General features: G+C 42.0%; 1 protein-coding gene across 3 annotated transcripts in view; it reads right to left on the bottom strand.

Moving 5' to 3' along the window:
• Positions 1 to 437: 437 nt before the first annotated feature.
• The window catches only part of ZNF516 (zinc finger protein 516), a 101,449-nt gene continuing 74,073 nt past the window's right edge, over positions 438 to 27,813 (bottom strand). For 2 of the 3 annotated variants that reach the window (XM_041408143.1, XM_041408144.1), the window contains exons 3-6: positions 15,890 to 17,353; positions 10,890 to 10,994; positions 9,915 to 9,982; positions 438 to 3,386 (exon numbers count right to left, since the gene is read on the bottom strand). In XM_041408143.1, the coding sequence (XP_041264077.1) occupies positions 3,327 to 3,386; positions 9,915 to 9,982; positions 10,890 to 10,994; positions 15,890 to 17,353 (1,697 nt within the window). In that variant the 3' untranslated portion in view covers positions 438 to 3,326. Of the gene's footprint in view, positions 3,387 to 4,946; positions 5,005 to 9,914; positions 9,983 to 10,889; positions 10,995 to 15,889; positions 17,354 to 27,813 lie in introns of all 3 variants that reach the window. The other variant, XM_041408146.1, reaches the window with a different exon arrangement.

Here is a 27,813-nt window from a genome sequence, read left to right as displayed (position 1 = left end):
TCTGCTAAAAGATAATACTCAGTTGTTTTCATTAAAGCTCAGTCTTTGATAGGACAGAGGCAGCAATTTATGCTAAAGTTTATCACTAAAGACTTTTAGGAGGTTTTAAAATACAAACGTAAAAACTCTCTTGGCTTTCCAACTGGCTTAACTTTCTGTAGAATGCACCCATTTAAACACAGCATTTCTGACAGGAGGAATTTCAACAATGCAGCACGGTGGCAATGTAGCTGATTAGCCCCGTGGAGATAGCTTCTCCCAGATGGACTTTTGGTCAGCGTACAACATTCAGGATACAAAAATACTCTGGTGGTCTTCCACTTCAGCCATAATAAAAGAGATCTCCTACACTTTAGCTAAAATAAACCACACACAAACCAGAGAGAGAGGGAGAGAGAGAGAGAGATGGCAGATACACTGAGAATCTGCAGTGTAGATAATCAAACCCTTTATTGTCTAAGTTACATTAGACTTGCAACACCATAAAAACCTGTTAAGAAGAAGAAACAGTAGATTGGTAGAGGTAGTAGAAAGTCCCTGTAACAGTCATAAAAGGGCTTTACAGGAGTGTGTCATGCCAAAAAAACTTATCACGTTGCTTAAAAGAGCTGATCAAAGCCCATTTGACTAAATAAATAAGAACACAACTCATTTTAAATACTATGGTCTAACTAAAATAACAAATCAATACAATACAATGATAAAAGAAAAAACCCAGAAAAAGTGGGAATCACTTTCAAAAACAGATGGTCCTTAAGGTTCGTTTTCCCTCACCCACTCTTATTTCTTGTTTAATTAAGTGAAAATCTCACTTCTGTGCTATACACAGCATATAATTATTTAAACTGATTTCCCCTACTGTTGTTCTTCATGAAGCTAAATTATGATTGTAAACTTTGCTGATTAGTACCCTGGCAATGGCAGTGACAGCACTAGCTTCTCTGGCAAGAATTTGGGAAGAAAATTCCAGAAAGAAGATTTTGGCTCTAAATATTAACTCAGATTTTCTAGATCAGCTTGCCAAAAAAGTATAATTATAAAAAGAGAGAATTTACAAATGTACACTACACTTTTGTGCCATTTTGGGTATAGAAGAGTTTTTAATAACTAAACCACAAACAAACAGGTTAAGCAACTAGCTTTTTTGCATTCCTGAACTGTCACCATAACCTTCTCTCATGAAAAATATGACACAGAAAAGCAACAAAAGAAAAAAAGAACTTAAAAAAAATCAAAAACAAAGAGAAAGCTAGTGCAAACCCAAAATGATAATCATTAAGCAACACAGCAAAATATTTAATTTTTTCTTTTTTTTTTTTTTTTTCTTTTTTGGTGTACAATGGAATGTGTCTATGCGACCTCCCTCAAAATAACTTCAGAGAACAGTTAATCACAATCGCCTTTAAGTACTTGCACAGACATTCCTAACTACACCGAGACTTACAGAGAATTCTGGTTTACATCTCGTGAAATAGCACAAGGAAGATCTAGTTTAAAAAAATGAGTAAGAAAGTTAATTTGCATTGTTGCAAGTGTTGCAAAGTAACAAAACCTGTCAAGTAATTCAAAACAAGTAACAAGTAGTATCCAGCCCAAATTACTGACTAGATTTTTTTTTAAAAGCAACCCCCCTGCCCGCCTGTTAGAACTGTTAGAACAGAAAGATCAAGTTTTAAGGTTTTTTTCTTCTTTTTTTTTTTTTAACAAATCTTTTGTCAGAAGCTCATTTCTACAAAAACAGCACTATCCCATTACTGTATTAAGTAAACTGTGGTCTCACCTGTATTAAAGGTTAGCATCATTTCTGTACATGTAAAATTATTGCTTTTTTGAAAAATATATTTAGCATGCTAGTTGTTTTTTTAACTCCATTTCCTGCCTTTACAAAATGTTACAATTTAAAAAAAACAAACAAACTAGTAAAGCTTTTGCAAAAATTTTCACAGAACGTTTTCTTTCAAGGCAGCAGTAACTTTTGATAATGCATAAAATTATATGTGCAAAATCTGAAACTTTCAGAAATATTACCATCACACATAGTGTCACAGCAATAAGAAAAGAAAATATTTATATCTGTGGAATACATTTTTAATTGCTTACACTGCATGGTTTAACAACCTGTTATGTGCCACAACCCCACCTTGAAAACTTGCAGTTAAAGAGTTACTGTAGAAGAGGTATATAAAGCTTTTTTTTTCTTTTTTTTTTTTTTCCTAACACCACCAGTGATCACCAAGTACAAGACATGACACATTTATATGAACATTAACCTGCCACCACAAAAGAAGTTCCTCGTCTTTCCAGAACATCAGTGGGCCCAAGGAGGAGCAGCAGCTGGTCTGCTGAACCAAAGGCAGGAGCAGAGAGCACCTTATGGCCCCAGGGCTGCCTGAATCCATTCAGTGACACCTTTTCTCTTCTAAACAGACAGATCAGCAGTGTTAGACAGCTGAATGTTTTATTTTCTCCTTTTTATTTTTCATTAAGTGAAGACTTCCTTTGTGACCAGGTTGAAGAAAGTAGCCCTGTTACAAAAAAAGGTCCTGAGAGTAAAACACAGAAGCCTGTTTTTTTTTCCTTAGTGTTCAACTAGCTTTTCTTTTCCAAAGCAGAATAGAAGCTTTTCTCGGGAAGTGTTTCAATTTCCATATTCACATACTATTAATGGTGTGCAGTCAAGAGCAAGAGCACTAGAAATGCAAGTGGTCCCCAAACTGTAATGAAACAAACCATTGCAGAATGACGGTCTTTCTCTTTAGTCCCTTTAATCCTTCATCAAGCATTGCTTTCTCAGCACCGAATGCCACCTTTTCCCTGCACCCCCCATTCTTCATCTCACTGTTGTTTTTGTTTTTTTTTTAATTTGCTTTTCAGCATGACAGGCAGTGGCAGTTTCATTAATTAATACTTCTCCAGCCCTCGAATCCACTGCTGTTTTTCAAATGTATCAAATAGTCATTGTGAGCATCAGGGAGGTTTTTGTTACAGTGCTTAACTTCTTCATGCTGTCCAAATCACATAAAGTTTAATTTTTCCAGTGTCTCAAACTTCTCTTGATTAATATAGATGCCTCGTGCCGCCACAGCGCTTGCCAACTCCACTGTTTATTATAAAGGAAATAAGGAACCATGGGACTGATTAGTACGTCAATTTATATATATCTCGTGTAGCATCTTCATTTATTTTAAGATGATTAACAGCGCGGAGGCACCCCCCTCCTGGCAGAGCGCTGCTCCCAGCCTCGCGCGGCAGCTCCGGGTGCGGCGACGGCTGGCAGGGGGATGCTCTGGAGCGCGGGGGGCTGCCGGGGCTCCTCCGCCCGGGATCTAGGTTCCCTTCCGGAGATGCAGCATGTGGGTGACCTCTGCGCTGCCGTGGTCTCTCCCCTGCAAGAAGGACAACACGGGGAAAAGCTCATTCTCGCCCCTGCTCCCAGGCACGACCCTCCAGCAAGTTCTGCCAGCATTCGTTACCCTTTATTAGCATCATGCACATTCATCTCGGCCCACCACGTGAGAACACTTTAGGGCTGTTTTTTAAGCATCTCCACCAAGAGCAAAGAGTGTCAGGCCCATACAAAGTCCCATATAAAGATGGACTACAACAACAAGTAACAGGATCTGGCGGAGCAGCTCAGAGAAGGCTGAGAACAAGAAGGGAAAGAAGAGGCCTCCAAAAAGTGGAAATTAAGTGCTAGCCAAAAGGGATTCACAACTAGATCAGTGTTTTAAAAGGGCTGAAGTTTGAGGTCACAGAGGCAGCTAAATTAAGAAAAACTGAATTCTTGTGCAGGTCTGTCAAATGCTAAGGCGGCTTTTTTCCCCCCTTGTCATCTTCCTTTTATTTTCTTAGACAATTTTCATGAATAATTACCACTCTGAAAAAAAAAATAGCAGGGATATTCTAAAATCAAGTGAAATTAAAGATAACATCATGAATAAGTGGGAGCCTGCAGCTCCCAAGAAAAGCTTTAAAATGACATTTAGAACATCACTGTCGGAACAATGCAGTTTACAATCCTGATCCTAAAACAACATGGCAAGATTAATCTTACATAAATGCATTATCCTTAAGCTAAAGTCTTGATGAAGTGAAACAGACCATTTTAAATTAATGCAACATAAAATACAGCACCCATGTAAAATCCAAGCAAGTTTCAAGCTGTGCCTATGGCAGCCCTCGAAATAGCTAAAGAAAGCCCAGCTCTGGTTGACATAATGTATTAAGTGCATCTCTTTTGTTAATAGATTTAGAAAATTCCTAATTAAACCTGGCCCGAGATTCATGACATTTACCAGTCAAAGTTTGGTTTTAAGTCGGAAAGATTTGCAACAAAATTAAAGAAAAAAAAAGCTGCTGTACAGACTGCAGTATATTTGAAATGTAGGAAACAGTAACTGAATGAGAGATGTGATAAAACTTCCTTAGTTGGATGCTGAATTTCCCGCAGTAAACTAAGAAAGATGCTTTACATTTTTGCGCGGCTGCATCATGCCTGAGAGACACAGCCACAATTCCAGGAGGAGGCATTCATCACCGGAGCGCCTCGTATCGAACCGGCTCCACGTACACGGGGGAGCACAACAGAGCTTCATGGGGCTGGGAGGAGGGAGGGAAGGGGAAGGCAGGGGATGGCAGGCCCCTTGCCCCACTTTCCCTGGGCAGAAGCTGGAAAAAGGGGTGTAATTAGGAACCCTCTTCTGGGATGGACGGCCTGTGAGGTGGTAAAGGCGTGCCCTGCATGTCATGGAGCACACAGCATGAGGGATCCAGGAGAAGGACAATCCATCCTCCCCACCCCTGCAAGGACAGCGCAGAGGGGCTGGAGATGCTGTGTGGCTGGGCCCCTCTCAGGCACAGCTGTGCTCCCAGTTTCCCTGGCAAACAGAACCTGAGCTTGACGTGTGCCAAAACCCACCCAGGGGCTCACCCGCCTGCACTCACACCATCCCAAGGTGTGGTCACATTTTGAACCAGCTGACACAGAGTCGGATTGAGTTCTTCCTGAAATAAAAAGGTTTTCTCTTTTAAAAAGTAGGGTTTCTTTCAGTGAAAAGCAGCAGATCTTTACGTGAAATCTACAGCTTCCATGCCAAAAGCTGCTCTCATAGCAACTTCCAGGGCTTTTCCCCAGTTAACAGGAAAAACCCAGTTTGTGTGCATGTTAATGTGCTGGAGAGAGATCATTGCATGACATTGAAGTAAACTGCAAGGAGCACAGATAAGGAGCACAGATACCACTGCAGTTTGCTAGCAAGGGACAAGTGCTGGGACAAGAACCACAGCTCCAAATCCTGTCTCTAATGCTCATAAAGTAACAGACGTACAGCACATGCATATTACTCAGATGCCAGTACAGCAGCCTCCATGGTTCCTTGATTGTTTGCATTATAATCTCCATATGTATGAACGAGACAAATTAGGTTGCCATTTATTTGTTCATTATCTATTATTTTGATTAATGGAATTCTTGTTCTCAGAATAACTATTTAAAAATAACATTTGCAATAATGAGGACTGAACTATTAATCATGATCTTTGGAAGAAACTCTGCAAGGAACTGGGGCAAGACATTTCATATGAACAAATGTCATAAATAGGAGTTCTAACAGACAGTACTAGAATTTTGAGTGCAAGAAAACCCAAACCAGCCAAACTCAGAAACCAATAGTCTAAATAACTTTTTAATCTGGGTTATGTTTTTTTGCCTCCTTGCTTTCTCTGTAAAGTTGCTTTAGGACAAGCAGAGCCATAGTGTGGCTGGACTATAAAAACATTACAGGTAACAGATGTCTCCAGCTGTTCCCCCAGGCTCCTTTACAACACACATATAGACATGTATATAGTGTTTTCTTGATAGTTATTTCCAATCTTTCTATCCCCCAAGTTCAGACTATTCATGTTTATGTGATTGAAGTACTGAATGCTGCAAGAAATATTTTTAAATACTTATAGTGGAGAAAATAAAGGTTTATGGACCCCTTAATGAAGGGTCACACAGTACCCTTGTCACACAGTAGGTACAGGACCTACTGCACACCTGTCTTTTCAGTGAATGATGCCCAAAAACTGTGGTGCCAGAGCTGTTTCCCAAAAAAGGCCGATCACAGCCTTCTGGCATGGGGAAAGCTTCAGCCAAAGAATTCAGGATACCAACAGTTCGGGTTTTCTCCCTGGGCTGCAGCTTCTAATTGATTTTCTGTAAATAAAAGACTGCTCTTCTGGAGAGGACAAAGGCTGGAGTTTTGGGGGTTTTCCTCGTTTCATTCACAGAGAAGATGGAGAACTTGGTGTCTCTGCCTCCAGTGCTGCAAATATTGTTCACGTACGTGTACACTAAATTAGAGAGAGCTCTTCCTCATTGCTAACCAGGAATTCACGCTTTTTGAAAACCTGCTTTCTTGTCCCTTAAAATTTTTAGAGCATATTGATTGACACTGATAGAGCATAAACCACATTCCTAAAGCGGGCCGAGTTTTTATACGGCTTTAAAAACGCAGAAGGAGTCAAAACGCACGGCGTGCGCGTTGGGAACTGCCCCCACTGCTGTCACCACGGTGAAAAAGCAGGCTCCAGACTGACTCCTGTACCACTGGGAATTGGGCTGCTGGCTGCAGCATCAGGCAGTGCCTCTGGAATGACCCCACGCTTTAGGAGAGCCTTGCTTTGAGACACACACACACACACACTCGTGGTTGCAGGGCCCCTTCTGAAGGGGAGCCAGCTTTTGTCTTGCCATGTATGTGCAATTGGAGTGTACTCCCCGAATTCATGCCTGCTAAACCGTGTCTCTGGATGTTGCTTAAGAGTATTCCAAATTAAGATACATATTCATTGTGGATAAGCAAGTTTAATTATGTATATACTGGGATATTTAGCATTTATAAAAATATTCAGAATATTCAATATGTTTAATATGGCAGCTTTTCAAGAGAATCTATGTGACTTAGCACAGATTGTATTGACTTGGGGTATGTAATGAGCATTTTTTGTCCTTTACATAAAGAAGAGTAGGAAATATTCCAAAGTTCATGAGAAATTAATTTTATGTAAAAGTGTAATTTGGTTGGGTTTTTTGTTTAAAGCATTCAGGTAGAAATAAGAAACCACAATAAATAATGTTATGAATGAACACCTTATTTCCTACATTTCATTTATATTTCATTGGTGCTGATAACAAAGCATGAAACACAGCCCAGTGCTAACAGAAGCAAAACTGTGTGTGTTTGATCTTTTTTTACACACTCCTATAGGTAACCTCCTTCTCACAGATGCTGAACACCTGCACCTCCTGTTGGTGGTTCACTACCCTAAAACAGGGTTCTTATTTAGACACCTAAATATAGATTTAGGTGGTTCATTTTTGAAAAAGCCTGGCTGTAGAACCTATTTTTAACATGCAGAATTAGAATTATTCTGTGATAGAACTGCTATTCAATGTAGCACTGCTGTAAGCTACCATGCTGGGGGATTTTTAAAGTCCTACCTAACATTGTTTCCTGAAGGAAACCTTTAGAGATGATCTGGCTGACTAGAGAGGGGAATGGCGGAACCGTGAAATACTAATGTTAATATTTTTACTCTTTAGCAGACTACTCAGGGGAAGCTATTTCACCTGTGAGGTGGAAACATTATGTAAAGTGAATCATTTCCACTTGACATCAAAGAAACCCCCCCTTCCTTTCTCAAACTACAATATAGGTAACTATTGTTTCTTGCTCGGAGCATGTGCACGGCACTTCTGTAACTTGAACTGACTTTACACCCTAAACTCTCATGAATAGATCTGTCCCCAATTAAGAAATGAAATGAAGACATGGAGTGACAACATCTAAAGTGGGAAATGGTAATGTTAACAGAATGCTGCAGGCACCGTTCTCACTGAGAGCTCATTTCTGCGCTTCTAAAGGCCCCTACAGCTGCCTGTGGAAATGAGAGCATTCCCTCTGTAACGCCCAGGGACTGTGCAGGTGGAGCCTGCTGGGGCAGCACAATGCCTGCCTGTGACGAGAGCCAGCGAAACAGCAGACAACTGAATAATCCCCCTGACACAGACGCTGACAAATTGAGACAAAGGTTGGTACTGAGGAGCAAACAAGACAAAAGAAAGGGAATGATCTCCTGCAGGAGTGATCACACTGCATCTTCTGTGGAAGAAATACTGGCTGGCATGAGATGAAGCCATTGAAGAAGTTAATCCCTACTTGGTGTTCTGCTGTACTGAGAGATGCTATAATTTCATCAAACTCTTCGAAGGCAGACTGGCAGATAGAGAGAGCAAGCTACCTTTGCCATGGAAGAAGTTAGTCAATAAATTCTGGCATAACAACAGTTTACAAAAACAAGAGAACGAGTCAGTTAATTGTGCAGTAACATAACCCAAATTACAAAGAGAGTCCAGATGTGGTCAGAGCTGCCATGTTTCTTTTTGGATACATATGGCCATTTCAGAATTTTCTGGAAATGTATTTCCAACTTTGACCTTATATCGTCTTCTAGAAGAAAGCCCAGATGACTTCAGAATGTGACCTCAACTGAACATGAGAGAAAAAGGAGCATGAAAAGATGAAAGAGCGTTTTTACAAGATGCTTAGGTTTACTAAATCTACGTTACTAAACTGATGAGAATCAAAGACTAGCTGAGCGAGCTGGCAGAGCTGCCATGTTTTTTCACTCTGTTACACTGACTGTATCTGTGTCTCTGTTACTCAGAGATGTGTCCTTACACAGTTTTATCAGATAAGCATCACAAGGCGGACACTGCAACATAACTTTGCAGCTACTGTCCCACAATAGCATAGCAAACATTGCCCACAACAACTGAAGTGCAATGCCATCTCGGAAACTTTATGAGAATTGTCGGCCACTCCTATGGCTCGGTGTCAATTCAGATGCTCCTGTGACAGAGGCTGGGTTCTCCACGCAGCCTTTGGGCCAGAAAGATGCAAGGGCACAGAGAAGGTGCCGAGGGTCTTCATGAAGGGTGCAGCATATGAACGAGGCAGTGCAGTGGTGCCCGGTGAGAATGTTTACTGAGCAAGTAGAAACCAATTCCTAAACTTCATCATGTTGGGGATAGCATGGAGATGCATTCTTTAATCATGGCCAAAAACATCTGCACCAGTTCAGTAAGAGACAGGAGGACAAGGGCTACTGTAGTGAAAATTACACTAAGAATGAGGATGAAAGGAAAAGTGAGTGAAACTCCATTGTGAAACTGCTGGAGGCAGTTTCAAATGGAAGAGAAGTGCCCATGAGAAGTGTGCTCTGAAACAAACCTGCCAAGCTGCAAATTGAATGGGAACGTCCAGGCTATGACACTATTCTCCAACTATGTAAGATACACAAAACAAATTCAGTTTAATGATTTTCTATGTAAGGGCTTTGTCATGTATAATTCAGAGCTCTGAGAAGTGTTTGTTAAGACAGGAAACTGTGTGCTAGAAACAAGAAAGCACACTAACAGAGTCCATGGAAACCGGTGGGTAAGAGTTTTTCGAAGTCAGATACTGGGTATCAGGGTGCATATACTCCACAGAAAAATACAGACTAAACGTTAGTTGTCTTGTTGAAGAAGAAAACATGTTAATTGTAAAAGCAAATTTCCAGGAATTCTTTATGTACTATCTCACCATTACACGTCAGCGCACATTACCGTTACCCATCCCACCCAGTCCCCAAGTAAGACAGTAACATGTTTATTTAAACACTAACTACCTGCTTTAAAATTAACTGACTCTCTACATATCAGATTCTGAAAAAATGCTTTAAAAATTTAAGAGCTAAAAATTAAGCAATACTATTATTTATACACGTTATAAAACAGTCAAGTGCTTTAGTGACGAGTATCGCTGTGCAATATTTTCCCAGCTACCACATTAAAAACCAAACACCCAATTAATTGTAAAACATACTTGTTTTGGGGCATCTGCGGAGGTGGTGTGAACTTCAGTACCTCGGAGTCCATTAGACTCAAATACCACTGTGGGAACAAGGGGGCTTGTTAACAGATGAACATTCAAGCTTCGTTAGTGTGTGTACATTATTTGAGACCATTACAGATTAACCACGTTCAAAAAAAGACACCAGCTACTAGCCTGTGGCCGGAAAATACCAATTTACCGTAACACTTACTGTAAGAGAGTGTGCTAATGGCAGCCTAGGGCCACTGCCCTTTTTAATTCAGACTTCAGCGCTGAAGAAAGCAATCACTGACAACATTAATTATCAGTGTATGTGTAAAGGGACCCTCTTCTTGCATTACTTACCATTTGGCTTCTGTCATTTTGCATCAGACTGGCTTATGTATGCATCATTCACACTTTTGAGGGGGAACCTGCTACTCTCACTGTCTCATGCAATGCTCAGGAGGGCTCATGACACTGGTGGCTTCAGCATCCTCCAGCCTCAACCACAGACCGTGTCAGGTTAAAAAAGGCTGATAGGGATTTCCCATTTTAGGGCTGACCAGTCTGAGGGAATATCTCGTTTCCCACAAAAATGTTCCTGTCAACAGCAACGACGAGGCAAAACAAAGCCTTATGTTGTGCTGAAAGGGGTACTTTGATTTCAATTTGTGCTGGTGGCAACAGAATTCATTAGCATATTCATTTCTGAGTACCCTACTCTCTACTTAAAATAAAACATTTGCAAACAGACTTATCTTAAATGCATTGCAATTTTATGGAGTTCGGGCAGGGATCAGGTAAGCAATATTTGGAGAACAAGAGCAATAGTCATAAAAATAAAAAACATGTCTATTAGATTTAGGTACTGGAATTACTTAGGTTAACATGGTACGTGAAATGTAATTCTTGGCATTTTGTTAGCTGAATCTGAAAGCAGTCAAGTGGGAAAGGGAGAAAGCAATAGCGAGTGTGAAAAGATACCTGTGTGGGACCTCTGATGGGTCCTGAGGTGGCTGGGTTGGGTAAAGCATTTTCCACATTCTCTGCAGACACAGTCTCCTTGGCGTGTTTGTGTCCTGAGCATCCCTGTAGTCAGGAGAGAGGAAGGGAAGAGGGGGGGAGTGGGGAGGGGGGGGAGAGGAGAGAGGAAAGTTGAGAAGAAAACATTATGCCAGAAGAAAACATCATTAGTATGTCTAATGTGTCATTATGTGAGGCTACCTTCGGGCCCTGGATGACAACTGTCAGCCTTCATCTAGGCACTGGCTGACAGGCCAGGCACACACAGGACTGCAAGAATGCATAAATTACATTGAATTAAAAAATGCTCCCCATGATGTGCCCGCACCAGGACTGGCATGTCAGGTGTGCGCTTTTCAGAGCAGCTGGATCCACTTCTCAGCCATCACCCAGCTTTGTCAAGCAGTACATCAGGCAAATCAAAGTGACTCCAGCGTGGTGGAGACAAGTCACATGGATAATAGGAAGTGAGTAGGACCAGAGCCCGACTGTCCCCCCCAGGCGGCAATACCTCAGAGACAAATGCAGAGCGAGTGGAGCCATCGCAGACTGATCAAACCTTTCGCCCCTGCCTACCTGCCTGCCGGTGCTGCTCTGACCCCGGACCTCTGAGGCACAGATGAAAGACATCTGTGAATGAAAGTGTCATTCCGGACATTTTGAGCTGGTAGCAGCACAGCAGCCTTCCCCCAGCCCTGGGTAAACATGTTTTCTAGGCCATTAGCATTTGTGGAAAACCGCTCAAACCTCTCCTTTTTCTCCAAAGGTCAGTTTACAGCATCTGACTTAAAGGGCTGGTCTTTGTCTTTTTGCTGCTGATCAAAAAAGACACATTTGACTTTTATTGGGCTTTTTTATTATTGAAAAAAAAAAGGTTTGAACATCATCTTTTCTATTTTGGTAAAACACCCTCTTTGGAAGAAAAGAGATGATGTTTCCATTTGCCACTGGAATACTTTGGCTTTTAAAGAAATTCTGAGAGGGATGTCAACAGAAGTGAAGTTTCAGCTTTTCTTTCATATTCCCCCCCTCCCCCCAGTTACAGCATTTAAGGAGAATAAAATTGTGACCAAAAAAGTGGCAACAAAAAACCTTCACACAACTGAAAAATCAACAGCAGGATGCCACAAGATTAATCCAAAATACAGATGCTGCATCTGAAAATGAATGACGAAGAAGACAGCTAGCTGCCATTTACTCTGCTGCTATGACACCAAGCATCCTGGGATGCTTTTCACCAGACCAAACACTGCAAAGAAATGTCTTGCTGCAAAAAACCTCAGAACAAACACCCCACTCACAGTTTGTTCTCTTCTTTTATAACAGCACCTCCTGCAGATGGCAGCACACTCTGCAAAATGTACCTGAATACTCACTCACAAAATTAAGTTTCTGACCGTCAAATACAAGATCATGATTTGGGGAAAAATCCAGATCAGGTACACACACAAAAAAACCCCAAACAAGCAAACAAAAAACTCCAGGGAAAAAAAAAAAAAAACACCCTACCAAAAAAAACTTTTTGAAATCACGTTAAGTGTTCTAAGCATCAATGAGAACCTTACTGAACTGTAATGGGGTGGGTTTGCCTTGTAAGGAAGGCAGGATTAAAGCAGGATTTCTGAGATGTTACAAGCATTTCTCCCTTCACTGCCCAGAACTCTAGCTGCAAGTTGGAAAGCAAAGCTGAGGGAAGTGTGTGGAGGAACCAGTTGTGGCCTTTGCAGGAGTGCCATGCTGACTGCTGGACGGGCAGGGACTGGCAGAGAAGCTTTGTCAGGCCCAGGAGAGCTGGGTTCCTCAGGTACTGGTTCTGACACCTCTGGAAAGACATTTAATCCCTCTGTAACCCACATTTCCTTCTGTTGAAGGGGAATACACTTATCTCAGCAGCCATCACCAATCTGATCCACCAGCCTTCACGGAAGCACCTCTCCTACCCATGAGGGAAGGTTGAGCATGCTGTTTGTAAACCAATGTATAAAAACCAAGGATGAGTGGGTTAAGACTTCCACCTAACCCCTCCCTAGCACTCACTTTATGGGAGTTATTCAATAAGCAGGGGGAAAAAATGGATTGCTTCCAGGTGTATTTGCCATTGTTTCATTTCCCAGGTAGCACCAGAAGGCTTTTGATAGCTCAGAGCTTTGAGCCATGGGCGTGGCTGCCACAAGGCAATACCCCTGGGAGTCGTCACTCACGTTATTCTCTATGTGAGCAAAAAGGGGTGGATGACTACAGGTGTTCGATAATTCAGGTAAAGGAACATCACTGTGTGAATGGGAGCTCCTGTGAAATCCATGCTCAAAGCTGGTCTCAAAGGAGCCCTGAAGAAAGAGTGCATCTGCTGCCATAACCCACCCTTTCCTAATATATAAATGGCATGAATAAAATAAATAACCTCTAATAAATGTAACAGTAAGATTCTCTCCACAGGCATTTCAGAAGATTGGGAAGTGTGAAACAAACCTAGCCTAGCACAGCAAGCTTCATGTTTGCAGCTGTATCACAGCAGTATACACAACAACTCTCTTCCAAAGACACACTGGAACAAACATCAAAGAAAGGATCCCAAAAACAAATGCAGCTACTCAAAAGGAAGTTGAACACTGTACTACCACACACGAAAATAATCTAGTGTGATCCAAGATGACATCATATACCAAAAACCCCAAGGAAAGTCTATTGGGAATATTCAACTGAGGGGAAAAAACATGACAAATAGTATACATAATCCAGATTTTTGGATGTCCTTTATGTCATAATTGCCATATTCACATTACAGTATTAAAGCTAAATGGGATGCTGCATACTGACTCAGAGGACTCAGCTTATCTAGAGCCATATGTTATTTCAGATGAAGTTCAATTACCCTCCTCTGTCTGCAGTTGGTAGGATCTTGTTCCTTTTGCCTGAAGCAGCTTTTTATTTGAGTGCTATGAAAAACAGCCGTCATGCCAATTGGTTTGGAGAAACATCAGCAACCTGGAAGTTGTATATAAAACGAAGACAAGCTACATTAAAAAAAAAAGAGGTTTCAAATTCTGAAAACTTGATTGCTGTAAAACACTTGGAATGAAAGAAGAGGTTTCAAAGCAGAGATGGGCACTAAATAACTTCCAGTTAAAGCGTCTCTAGAAATCACTGCCCAGCAAAAACATTCTGGCAATAAAATCCCTCTTTTAAAAGGCAGGTAAACAGAGACCTCTTTAGAAACCCTGCCCCTATTTTACTCTGTTCCAAAAGTCATCATGAATTTTCTGGTCCTTGCCTTCACTTAGTCATCTTCTATTTCCTAGCTTTTACTGTTTTTCTCTTATCCCTCCTAACGTGGCTGGGAGCTCACTGGATCAGTAAGATTTCTCTGAGCAGGCTGACACAATGTACTATTAAATAACATCAAGGAGGGCACCCACGCAAAGGTACCCCAAGTTGGGGGTGGTACAATTAAGTGGTACTTAAGAGCGGGAAGTGAGCAGGGAGAAACTTTAGACAAACAATCCACTGGGATGCTGAAAGCAAAGCCAACTGGACAAAAAACCCCCTAAGGAACACTGAAGCTGTAGTTTCAGACACTAAGCATGTCTTCCTCTGCTTCCCTAACAAAACCCAGGAGCCTGATGTTGGTTGCAATCACCACGCAGGCCCTAAGCTCCTGAGAAATTATCTCAATAAATAACAGGCCCCTACGCAGCACCACCTTTGAAGGGACTGAGCAGAACTGACAGTGGAGGTGGCTGAAAGGTGCAACTCACTCATGGACCGTGTCAGGACAGATTCTGCCCTCCTGTCTCCTCCGAAGGGCCCTCCCACCAAGACCTGACTTAACACTCTGGGCTCCTTCCTTGCCTCAACTTGCACACACCTTCTGGGCACTAGACCACAGCTGTCCTTAAGACTACCAGCTTCCAAGGGTCCTGGATTTTGTACCACTTGCAAAAGCTCAATTTCACACATGCTTTTGACAAAACAGAGTGTACCATGTCAAGTGAGGACACCAGAACACCGGCCCAAAATGTGTTCTCTTTTCATGTGGAGTTGATTTGCATGACTTCTACAAAGAGAGAAGGATATAAAAAATAGCACAGTTTACAAGTGGTAAGAGGTGAGACTCTGGCTCCGATTCTCCTCCCCTACAGACACACACACATCTCATGGGTAAACAATCAGTGTGATTTTCAGTTTCCACTGAGACAAACCAATTCTGGCAGATCATCAGAAGAGTATGGTTTTAAATGCAAATATGTAGGTGTATTTTTATTTATATGGCTGTTGAACTTTTTTAGTCCCCAAAACTTTTAAACTGGCTATTTGCACAACTGATTTTTCTGCTTATGTGAATTAGCAGGCACATGTTCAGCTCTACCTCTTTTTAATTATAAGCATAAAAACAGATCAGAAGACTCATTTGAAAAATACCCAGTAGCCTTTGATATGGACAAGGAAGATCTTAAGACTTTTGTCAAGAAAGACAAAGGACACTGACAAGCGATTATCCCTCTGTGTTGTTGGAAGACTTGTTTGCAGACAAAATTGAACAAAACCTCCAAAATAACATCACAGATAAGCCCCAGAGGATGTTTATTTTGCCTGAAGCAAAAAGATGATGATGTCTGCCAGCACCAGCATATCAGGGGGATCCTCCTGTGACAGCACATCTGTGTAACTCAAGCCTGCTTTAAGCAAGAGGACAAAAGAACAGCAGTACTCCAGGTGCTACCAGATACATTTAACCTGCGACAGAAATGTCACACAGTGCACGAGGGGGGATGCTGCAATGTTAAGAGAGCAGTAAACAAACCTATTCAAGCCTATCCAGCAATGATAAAAACAGTGAACTTGTAATCCTAACGGTTAAAGGCAGAGAAGGAAAAAACTGGGAAACAGCATGTCATGGTCTAAACAGAGATGGAACAAACAAGCTGTGTCCTCATCAATGGAAGGGCTTGTTAAAATCTTACCTGTGTGATCTAGGACAGGGCTGTTGGCACCACAGGTTTGGTACAGTGAAGCAAGGTCCTTTGGAATGTATGTTTTAAAGATATTTAAAATGTCCAAATGTTTCTCATGCCCATCTGATCCCAGATCCTGTTTGCTGGAGTGCAAAGCCGGAGGAACTCCCACGGCACCAGGCTGAGGCTGCAGCGCTGGACTGGCTCGTGCTACTGCTGTGCAGTTTGCCAATGTCCTCATCTCATTTCCAGCCTTCACGTGAGGCTCCCTCTGAGGCACCGACGGCTCTTCATGTTTAGGGTACGGCTCACTCTTACACAGAGGATGGTACTGCAGAGGGGGGTTGTATTTGGCCTTCATGGAGTCGGCTGCACAGTGCTTACCTGGAGAGGCAAAACCAGTACTTCCTTGGGGAACCACATACTTTTCCATTTGCTTACTGTTGCTGGGCTGCGTGCTAGGCCTGGATATGACTGTTTGAGTAGGTGTGATGCTTCTGCCGTAGGTTCCCATTTGTTTGGAATTTGCTTCGTATTTGCTTTTTTGTTGTGCTGCTGTGCTGTACTGCTCCTGGGAATGGTTTAGCTTGGGCTGTCTGTACCCATCCAGAGCTGGCACACGTGAACCACAGTGGCCGAGCGCGTGACTGTCCTTTGACGGATGCGTACTCCCGGACTTTGCAGCCATCCCGACAGAAAGGGAGCTGGGTTTGGAACCTGGCAATGCACTTGGCACTTGAGTACGTGTAAATCTGGCAATGGGCAAAGGCTGGCATTCCTTACCACCGAGAACAGGAGGGGGGCCAGTGCGCCCATTCCTCGCCAGAAAGACCAGGTTGGTTTTAATACTCTTGAATCCGTTTTGTTGAACCCACGGGGGTACCATCGAGTTACAGCTGATTTTGTGCAAAATTCTTTTGTGCATCCACAGGACTTCAGGGTAGTAGGTCTTGTGACTGCAGAAAGGACACGGGTAGACAATTAAAGCAGCCTGCAAGGACGTATTTAGATATTTATTGCATGAATTATCCCTTGTTGATTTTTCACTCAAATCGAGTGGAGCTATCTCTAGAGCTTCAGCACCTTTTTCTATCAGAGGATGCTCCCTGTGCAAGTCTAGCAAATTTTCTCTAGCACGACTAGCCTGCACTTCAAGTGACGTTTTCAAGTCCATGACCATGTCTAAAGATGTCTGGCCCATACCCGAAGCAAAGCTAGCAATGTGACTGGAGCAAGGAAGCCCTTGGCTGTGATGAAATACTGGCATCTTTATGTCTGCAGAACCTTGGTATTTTGAAAAGGGTTCCTTGATGACACTCTCCAGTGCTGAGACCAGAGCAGGAATCTCTGGTTTAGATTCCCTGGACTCATTCTCTCTGGCGTTGCGGCCTCCCACCTTTGGGAGTTCATCCAATGGAGATGTTATCATTGGGGTCTGCTCTTCGGGGAAGTTGCAGTGGTATGGCTTTCCATCTGAATGAGAGAAACAAAAAAACAACATTATCATTTTAAACAGAAAGAAGCCGAAAAGACAAAGAAGAATTCAAGATCAGAAGAGGACAAACTTTGGTATTACTATGGTAATGATGTGCTACAGACCAAATGTACTGTATGAGCAAGAAAATCTTGAAATAAGACACAACAGTTCAATTTACTTTTAAATATGACTGCGTAGTCTGGATAAACTCTCTAGTACTGCAAGTTCATGACATTTTGAAGAAAAAACAATTCAATAACATACCCATGTTAAAATTCTGGGACTGCGAGAAAAATAAACAAATCTGCAACCATTTAATGCTTTAACAAAAGCAAAGATAATGGAGCCAGATAAAACTGACCTAGTTAAAGGTCTGTCAGTGCTTCCATTACAAGCCCCTATTTTCAAAGGGTTTATAACTCAGCAATAAAAATTGGCTCCACACGGAAACCAACCACAGAAGCAGGTACAGCATACAGAATAAACTGCCCACTTAAGGGGGACTTTTGCAGTGGCCAAGTATAAAAGATGAGTTATAGAGGGTGTAAATTTTGAATTTCCTTTCCTTTAGTTTAAAGCAGATATTTTTCTTCTGGTTTCTTTAATTTTTTTTTCTTTATAACATACATTTATGTTTGAATCAAACTTTAGGAAAATTTTGTGACTGCTCAATCCATAGAAAGATAAGAATCCAACATTTCAGTCATTTAGATTACAGAATTCAAAACACACTTTTAATTTTCCTCATTTTCTTTTTCACTTCTCAGCTCTCCAGAGTAAATTTATCCAGCTAACATATGTCCAGGAAAGGGAGCATTCTGGCCAGTAATTAAAACAGTTTAGGGTGAAAGAGAAGTGTAGGAATTGTTTTGCTAGGAGCATGGCTACATCTGCCCATTCTCCCAATGCTGACCTCTGAGAGCCACTGATGAAGCCAATGAACCCCTTTAAATCAGTTCACAGATCAATTCCACAGAGATTTCATCACAGCAGTAATGCTTACTGCATTGAATCCATTTAGCATGTAACCGAATTGAATCATCTGACAAACTTTCAGTTTCAATTAACACGCAGTTAATGAGCCACTGCCAGGCAAGTGTAAGGAGACCGTGCTCCATCTAAAACGTCACCAGTCCAAAGTGATCACCACATCCTTAGGAAGGGTGAGAAGGGGAAAGGAGTGAACTGCTCTGGAGCTGCATATCCTCTCACATCAGCTCAGAAAAGCCAGCCCTCCAGAGAAGCGAGTGCAGGGCACTGCCACAGGCATTATTCTGCAATGGAAGAGCCACGCTGTTGGCTGGAGCTGCTCTGCACATACTCAGCCTCACCTTTAATTCAAGCAAAAACATTCCTAAGCTTTTGTTTAATTCGAAGTAATTAGGTTAAAAATAACCCATAGGTTTGCAGCCTCGCAGGGCTGAATGCTCACTCTGCTAAGATAATTTTCCTTTCAAACTCTCCAAGGGGGAAAAAATCCCCACAACCCAGAAACTTGTTTTTCCCGTGTTGCAGGCAACAAGGTTTTTGGGAAAGCACATGCCCAGCACTACTAGCTAAATTTACAGTTTGAAACAAAGACACTGCACGCAGCAGTGAAATCTGACACTGCACATCTGTGTTTTTTCAAAGCGTATCTGTCAAAGCCCAAAATACTTGCGCTCTTAAATAAGATTTTAAGGCTTCTCTTTAGGATCACAAGGAGCGGCTGCTTTGATCACTGCAGTAAATAATAAAGCAAAGTAAAAACAAATCCTTTGGTTGCAGCAGTACTCAGTAGAGAGAGAACCGACCTGCTGGCTGTACTGGGCAGAGGCGCAAGGTGGGAGACCACTGCCAGCCCCATTCCAGGGACCACACAGCTGGGAGGCTCTCGGTCCACGTCTGCAGCTGTGATGAAGGGAGGCATCAGCAGTATGATATCTGCAACTCCCAGGCTGCTCTGAGTACCACAGACATTCCTGCGTACTTTCTTGCTTGGTCAAAATCTATGTACCAAGCTGTTTCAGCAAGGAGGACAAGGTCAGACTGTGAGAGATGGCACATCTCAGATCTGAGCTTGGTCTTTAGGTCTGGACTGCTCAGTTTAGGTCTGTACGTGGGGAGGGGAGGAGGAGGAGAAAGCAGAGAGACAGCCCACAGTCCCGTGTGCCCCCCACAAAGCCTGGGACTGCAAATTTTGAGGTGGATGTAGGCCTTTTTGCCCTATTTCCTAGTGCATCCATCTATGAAAAAGGGATTTTTTCAGGTGGAAAATGTAACACAGCAGGAAAATGATGAAGACATTTCTGAGGTATATAGGCCTGCAGTTGCCCCAGTGCTGTCAGTGGATTACATGAAAATTTGTAAGGCTATTACAAAACACAACCATAAGCTTCTAACACCTTTTCATAGTGTCTTGCTAGATTCAATTCCTCTGATGCCTCACAAGAACAGTAATGAACATACGAAGAATAATTTTAAAGCTCAGATCAGGAGGCTCAATAGCAGTATTTGTGCTGCTTTTTTTTTTTTTTTGAGCTGTTCTTAAAAAAATACAAACAAAATGAAGAAACAAACAAAAACCCAAACAAATAAAAAAACCTCACATCCATACCCTACTTCCCAAGATTTGGACAGAAAAAATTTTCACCTGCAGGCCAACTCAGAATTCCTTCTCAGTACAGCCTATTGCTCTTCCCTAGTCCCATCCTGCCCTCCACCAGGGATCCAACACTATGGATCTCAACACCCAGACTGCCTTGTGGCATCTTTCCCATCATGGCAGGTGATCCAGACTGGGCAGTGAGCAGGTATCAAAGACCAGGAGGAAGAGGGGATGCAGGCAAGAGCATGAGAAGATGGTAAGCATACTCAAAAATATAGGTAGTCTTTTTAGAAAAATAGAATAAATTTATTTCTGCCTGCTTCCAGCTACTTGCCCCAGCTGAAAAGGGGTACTAATAATCTTTTTAGATCACTGGTGTAGAATATTGTTCTAACCAGCCCAGTGCAGGCATTACTGTCACCAGAAACTTTTGAAATTTTATTATGGCCAGGTCAAAGCAAAAAGCCACAAATGAGATGCCTTCTGCTTAATCTCCAGGGACTGTAACTCACACTCCCTATTGAAAGAGTTCTTGGCTAAGCATGCTCTCACTTTTATACTACAGTGTCCATCGTCTCCTTAGATTTTGTCTCAATTCCTTAGTTTCTTACCCCAAACAGCTGTTTTTATCTGTTGTACTTTAGGGTGAGAACGGTCCTTTTACCACAGGAGAAGTGTTACAGTTTTTCTCTATCACAGATACCTGGGCAACAGCTAAAGCAGAGGAATTTTCCCAGGTGCCTAGCTAGGAGGTGGCTGCTGATGCCACCACCAGTTTCGCTGCAGCTTCAAGTATCAACAGCATCACAGGCCACAGGGAAAGCAGAGCAGGAGAGTGCAAAACACTTAACTTATACGAAAACCATGGTCTAGAAACACAAGAACATTCAGGGATTTGAGCAGTTCCTCAGAAATACACCTAAAGCCCTCACCCAGTTACTCACCCAGATAAAAGGAACGCCCCTTGTCCCCACACACATATATCCCTCTTCTCTCTTTCTCCCCCTCACATGCATAAACTCCACTTGTTTTCTTCCCAGCACTGTTTCTCCACAAAACAATATTTCAGAATGGGCTGCACAGCTGTTTTAATTCATGAGGCTTCCTATAAAGTAAACCAGGCTACAAGGCTGAGGACAATGAAATCGTGATTTCTATTCAGAAGAGCAGAACCGGCTAGAAATTGGCCCCTTTTCTGGCTAGTGTTACAGCACTAGGAGTCTAAGGAAAAGGAGCAGATGTGGTGTGTTTGATTTTCAGTAAACATTTGATAGTGATTTGCACTTTGAGATGAATACTGTGGCTTGATTTGAAAACCGACTGCAAATAAATCATGATAAAAGCAAAGGATAACAAGGGAAGAAGGTGCAATATTGCAAAGACCTGTATTAGGTCCTATTTCACTTGGTATTTTCTTTAATGTTCCAGAAGAGATTCTAGACAGCATGCTAACTTAAATCTCCAGGAAATATCACATTTGGAGGAGCTGCAAAAATAATGGGGACAAGGAAATAATGCACAGGGACTCAGAGAGAATAGAAATGCAGTCTGAAAATAACCAAATGAGATTCATTCTTGGGAAAAAATGCAGGCTAAGACAAGTGAAGGGAAATGATCCAAAAAAAATCCATGCAGTGGGAAGGCAAAATCTGGGAAGAAGCAATGCAGAAAGTAACTGATGTTACAATAGACAGCAAGTTAAATATGAGTGTACTAGATGAAGTTCTTCAGCTTAGCTTTCAGAGATAAAAGCACACATTATAAAAACAAAAATAAAACTATCCCTCAGAAGAAGACACAATGGCCATGCTGGTCACACTGTGTTTTGAATATAGAAAATATATGAAAAACATATATATTTAAAAAATCTGTATAAATATATACACACCATAATAATGGGCACTATACAAAAACCCACGGTAAGCAGAATACAATGGGACCCAGCAGGGGAAAAAAAGGCAAAAAGCAGTTTTGCCACAGAAAATTCAGGTCTTTTGTTCTCTTAAAGGAAGGTTCAACAAAAACAGTCCATGACCCTAGAATACCTGTGCAGTTCTGCAAATACAGGTAAGTCAGATGGAGTTCAGAGAACTGCCACAGAAAAGTAACATGCCTCCTCACCCCCAGAAAATAAAGACAGAGAGTTTCCCCACATGGCTGAGGGAAGACAGAAGGGTGACAGGCCAATGTCTACAGCCTCCCCAGGAGTTCAAGCTCCAGAAGAATTATGTCATCCTGAGTACTGGAGTCTATCAACAACAATCAGATACACTTGCACACATAAAAAACTCATGATTAACAGAAATAAAAAAAAGGTATTTGCAGCTTGAGGAATAAATGTCAAGGGAAGAGGCAAAACACCACTTGGACTGTAAAACCTGCATGGACAAAAACATGGACTATCAACACATAAAAATCCATCTTTTTCACAGGGAGGCAGAAAGCACGAGTTACTCCTCCCCTTTGCTCTCTCAGCACAACAAAGCAAAATGCTGCATTAGCCAGTATCCACACACTGCTAATGCTTCATAGACATATGCCAAAATACTAGCCTTCCTTTCATATTAATTCCAGACACACTCAGCTTAAGAAAGGACTCTTGGAGCATTCAACAGTGAGCCCATGACACTCTTGAGTAGCAGGTTTATCCTCTGAGCCTAGTTCATTTGTTCAAAGAGACCTAATGTCTGTTTTTCAGAGGAGAATTTGTCTTAGCTCAGCCATACCCCTCCACACTCTGCCCACCACTTTCCCTGCTTTCTGATCCAGTTTTGCCACTCAGAGGATCCCACGTTGTTGCAACGTGGGCATGAAGCGAGAGACAACTCCTACAAACCCTCTCAGCTTTCCTTAGAGCACAAGGCCACGTGCCACAATGAGACACTGGGAAGATAAAGTTATGCTGTTTTGATAGGAGATACAGCTGCTCATCTGCAAAGCTCCTCTTGCTTTACATGTTGTTAGATGTTTTGAGGGGCTCCCACATGAGCTCCTCAACAATTCAGAGAAAGATCAAGGACTAGGCTGGATGGGGTAGGATAGCAGCTAAGAAGGTGATACTGAGGGCAGAAGGCACACTATCAGCTAATATCCCTCTTTCTCTCCAACGAATTTTAGAATTGACGGTGAGAGCTTTTGGCTGAGGTTTGAGGTTTTTAGCAGGGCAGAAACCCAGCATAGCTCTTGATGCTGGCTGACACAGATGGTTTGTCCGTCAGACAGCACACCCTGTCCCACTGAGGTTTCCCTTCAGCTACACAAGGGGGGAAAGAGAGCAATGCTGTCCCACACCACAACCCAGGAGCACACGGAAAGCAAGTCCCAGGTGCCCCGAGAAGTCCTGCCTTCGTCTGGTCATGAGCAAGATGCTTCTGGTTTGTAGCACGCTGCTTTTTTCTCATTATTTTTGAGTATTTTTCCTATTATTTTTGTTGTGGCTATTTGTTGGGGAGTTAGTTTTATAGTTCCACAAAATCAGCTATACATTTCTAGCAACCCTATACATCCTTAGCACATAAACCCAGGCCAAGGGCTTACCAACCAGAAATAGCAGCCCTTTGGTACAGTTTGCACTGTCTCCCCATCTAAATGTTAATATCTCCTAAAATGATTTCCCACTGACTTTTTAAACTCAAAGCCAGTAATTTCAAGCAAAGCATCCTGATGGGAACTCTTTACTTTCTATCAAGTATTTATTGGGGAAGGATGATGACTATGAAACCCCATGATGTCACAAGTAGAGAGACAAGAACTGCTGCTTTGTTCTGGTTTTATTGGGGGGGTGGGGGGAAGGGCAGTGGACCCAGAGTGGAAAAACAATTATCTGACAAAAAGAAATTTAACTTTTTTTAGGCACTGTCCTGGTTTTGGCCAGGACAGGGTTAATTTTTTTTGCAAAAACTGGGAGGGGGCATGGCCAGGACCCTAATGTTATTTTGTATTATTTGATACCACCTCAGGTCATTGCTGGGTGGAGGGAAAAGGGACACTCACTGCTTAGGAGAGGGGAGAAACCTAGAGACCAGACAAGCGCTGTATTTGTTTTTAGCTGGGAAAAGGGACACTCACTGCTTAGGAGAGGGGAGAAACCTAGAGACCCGACAAGTGCTGTATTTGTTTTTAGCTGTTTTTTTTTTCATTGTCAATAATTTCTTCATCTTATACCTCTTATTACTAATATTGTTTCTGTTTCTTTTGGGTTTTTTTATCTCATTTCTGTTTCCAGTAAATTGCCCATCTCAATCTGTGAGTTTTTGCTTTTTGTGCTTCCAATATGAGGGAGAGGACGAAGTGACCACCAGCAGCATGATGTTAGTGGGAGCTCCAAATTGAAGAATAATATTCCTAAAGCACAACAAGCACCCTAGAGTAACAAAATTTAAGATTTAAGATTTTTTTTCACTTCCCAAATAGTACTACTGCTGTTGCCATAATGGTTATATGATTAACAGTTGATGTCTTCAATTTCTTATGGCCATGCTATTTTTCAGCTAATTTTCCTCCTTTTTTTTTTTTGTTTGTTTGTTTTTTGTTGTTTTGTTTTGTTTTAGGCTTCCCTTTATTCCTTATTTATTTCAAAGTCCCTTTCCTTTAATTTCACTAACTTTACCCTCTGCAATTTCTCACTTTAGCTGCAAGTTACTTTTTACCCTTGCTTGATCAAATGCATCATCCTTCCCAAACCAGAGAGTGCAAACAGCTGAAGGGCCCTGTTGCACTGTTCGTTTCCTTTCCGCTGCAGAACTGGCGGACACTGCAGGGGACAAAAGCAGGACAGGCCAGCAGAGCCTACCACTTCCAATGCTTCCCAGTCTCCATTTGACTAATCTCTCCAGCACTGTCCAGTAGGACACAAAACCCACAGAGCTCTTACAATCCAGACAGCAAAAAACGTGAACAGGTGACCATCAAACTTAATAAATTTTGTTCGGTTCTGGACTGCACATGGTGAGATTTCTGAATTATTTTAAGATTATTAGTGTTATTAATATCAGAGATACTGCATTGGTTTTGCATCTCAGAAAGAACCTGAAATGTCACCAAAGTGAGTGGAAAAAAGTACAAAAATTTTAGTTGATTACATTTGAAACTTAACCTTTTAAGATGAGTGAAATCTGAATCTGAGAACAGTAACAGTACAGCAAATAAAAGAGTCCTCTCTACAAGGTATTCCCTAGCTCAGTAAAATTACAAATTCTTCCACACAGCAGAAATGCTTTAGAGTTATGTCACACTTCAAGATCACTTTTTTTTTTTTCAAAACAAAAGGGAGGTCTGAAAGCATCTGCACAGCTACAGATGCAAATGCCAGAAAGGTTATTGGAATTTCAAGCATAATCAAGAGAATAGGCACCAACAAAGTAACTAAGAAACTAGACTGTAAAATGTATCAGGTCCAAAATCTCTCAGACTGAAGTGCACATTGTTAGGTACTGGAAAAACAAGCCTGAAAGTTCACAGAGAACTTTTTCTCTCCAGCTACAATGTTTTCTTTAAGACTATTTGGTTTCGTTGTTACCTAGGGGACTGATGCTACAAGGCTCCTGAACATCAACTGGTGGAAACAGCAGCTCCATGTTCAAATTATTCCAATATCCTCTTGCACAGTACCTTTTCATCACCCTCAGCTTCGCACCAGTGCACATCAGGTACAAAAAACTTTGTAGTGAACCCCTAACACAAACCCTCTTCTAGGGCAGATGCTTTGGGATCTGTCTCCCAGGTATCAGCCCCTCCAGACGCAACACAGACACGGGCCTTACGGAAGGAAAGCATCCACAGCAATGCACTTAATGAAGTGAAAGTGCAAAGGTGGGCAAAATGGCTGCTGCTGGCAGTGTGCCACAGATATGACATTGTCTCTCTTCATCACATTTCTCTGTATCTCTTCAGTGACATTTTTTTGGTAAGTCATTCTATACATGGTATACAGGAATTCCATGCAGTGGCAGAGCTAGCTGTGACTTACCAGTCCTTTCACCCGTGTATTTCTCACAGAGGTCTGTGGGCATATTCTCTGCCCAGCAGCAGGCAAAAAGCCCCACACAACAATAGGTACTTATCTGCAGGTGAGGCTGTAGCTCCTGTTATCACAGCCTTTCTAAGTGCCTTTCTCACCCTCCATCCATATTATATCGACCCAAAGGTAGTGAAGACTTCACTGGGGCTTTTACTATTTGAGAGTTAAGTTTTGTCTTTTATCTAGAGCTGAGGGCAGGTGACACTGGTGTGACCAGTTCTAGAAAGTAAGGCTGCAACTAATGCATCTGATCCCCATCCTGATGCCACATCCTGCTCTCATCCCCAGCACAGCCCCTTCTGGGACTTGGGATCGGACTTGCCGCTCATGGCCCACAGCCCCTCTTAGCCCTTGGAGCTTCAAGAGCATCCTGATGTCTTCGTATCTCACACAGAGCTGTTTCAGCTACAGTCTGGATCCTGGAAAAAGGTGAAGGAATGGTTAAGTACTTAATCTAAAAAATTGTGGGTAAAATAAAGGGCCAGAGGAATACATATACAAAACCAATACAAACACATTTGAAGACACTGCTTGCCAAAACGAAACTGTACAATTTGGCATTGCCTTAAACGTTGCTGCTCATAATATACTTAAAGAAAATTATGGGATATAAAACCCCTGGAATGCTCTGCAAAATTAGGAAGCGATTAGACCAGATGATACCAATTTGACTCTTAACACAGCTTTGTCGTAATTCCAGAGTTAACAGCAATACAGCAGAACTGTAGCAAAACCTAGGCAGAATACCTCCAGTATGGTCTGTAGCTGCTGCACATTTCTCTGTGTGTGGCCCTGCCTGTGAAGTTTGGTTCAGGTAGATGGGGGGAAAAAGAAAGCGTCTAAGACCATTAACACAGCAGGATACATAATTAAATTTGAGAGAGTTGGATTTGGGCAAGGGCTGTTGTGGGTTTTGTGGGTATTGGTTCTTTTCTTTTAATTTAAGGCATAGGAAGAGAAGCGCAATTGACTTTGATGCATCAAAAATACTTGCAGAGGAGATGGAAAATCATGACTCAGATTTTTTTTAAGCAAGTGGCAGCTTGCCTGTACAATCCCTCCAAACATAGATCCAAACAGTTGTAAATCTTCCTGGAGATTTTTCCTTTCATTCCAACAGTCAGATTTGCCACAACGTCTGCTCCACAGCATCTTACTGACCACCACCTGTTCATCTTCCTTCAAGTGCATTAAGGAGGAAAGCTTTCCAGGCCAGGACTGTGGACTGGCAGCCGTCCCATGCAGCTTAACATTCCTCATCCAATATTTCATTTCTCCCATCATTTGTTAAGCATGGGTAGCGTACTGCCATACATCATAAAGCCCTTTACTACAGCTACTCAATCTAAAAACAGAGGGTACAGCTGTGCTGTCAGCCAGCATTCTGCAGAAATATCTCAGCTACAGCCGGCAAGCCCAGCGTGGTAACAGAGGCAGCAGTCACAGAAATAAGGAGCTCTGCATGACCTAATTTACCTTGTCTCTCCTGCTGAAGGCCAAGCTACCATAGCTGGTGACTCTGCTAACAGACTTAAAGCAGTTGAGAATCTCTACTGTGTGTGTCCATCACAAAAAATACAGGAACACATGACAGAAAGGGAAACTTAGATTGTAAGTATTACACAGATTTAAAGATCTGGTAGTTATACAGTGCTTGGACAGAAAATGAGCTTTTTTTGGACTTATTGTTTTTCTGGCTTCCAGAGGAAAGAAGACTTTGAAAAGAGAATGGAGTGAAATAGGGTTGGAATAGGGAAAGAAGTGCATACTATCAAACCCAAGACACAGGCTGGACAGAACTACAATTCTTTGACCACCACTGGAAACTGGATGCCCTTGGTGAGGTGTGA

Source organism: Onychostruthus taczanowskii, unplaced genomic scaffold (assembly GCF_017590055.1).
Source record: "Onychostruthus taczanowskii isolate IOZ18803 unplaced genomic scaffold, ASM1759005v1 scaffold29, whole genome shotgun sequence".
Classification (NCBI taxonomy): Eukaryota; Metazoa; Chordata; class Aves; order Passeriformes; family Passeridae; genus Onychostruthus; species Onychostruthus taczanowskii.
This window is presented reverse-complemented; position numbering and strand designations above follow the sequence as displayed.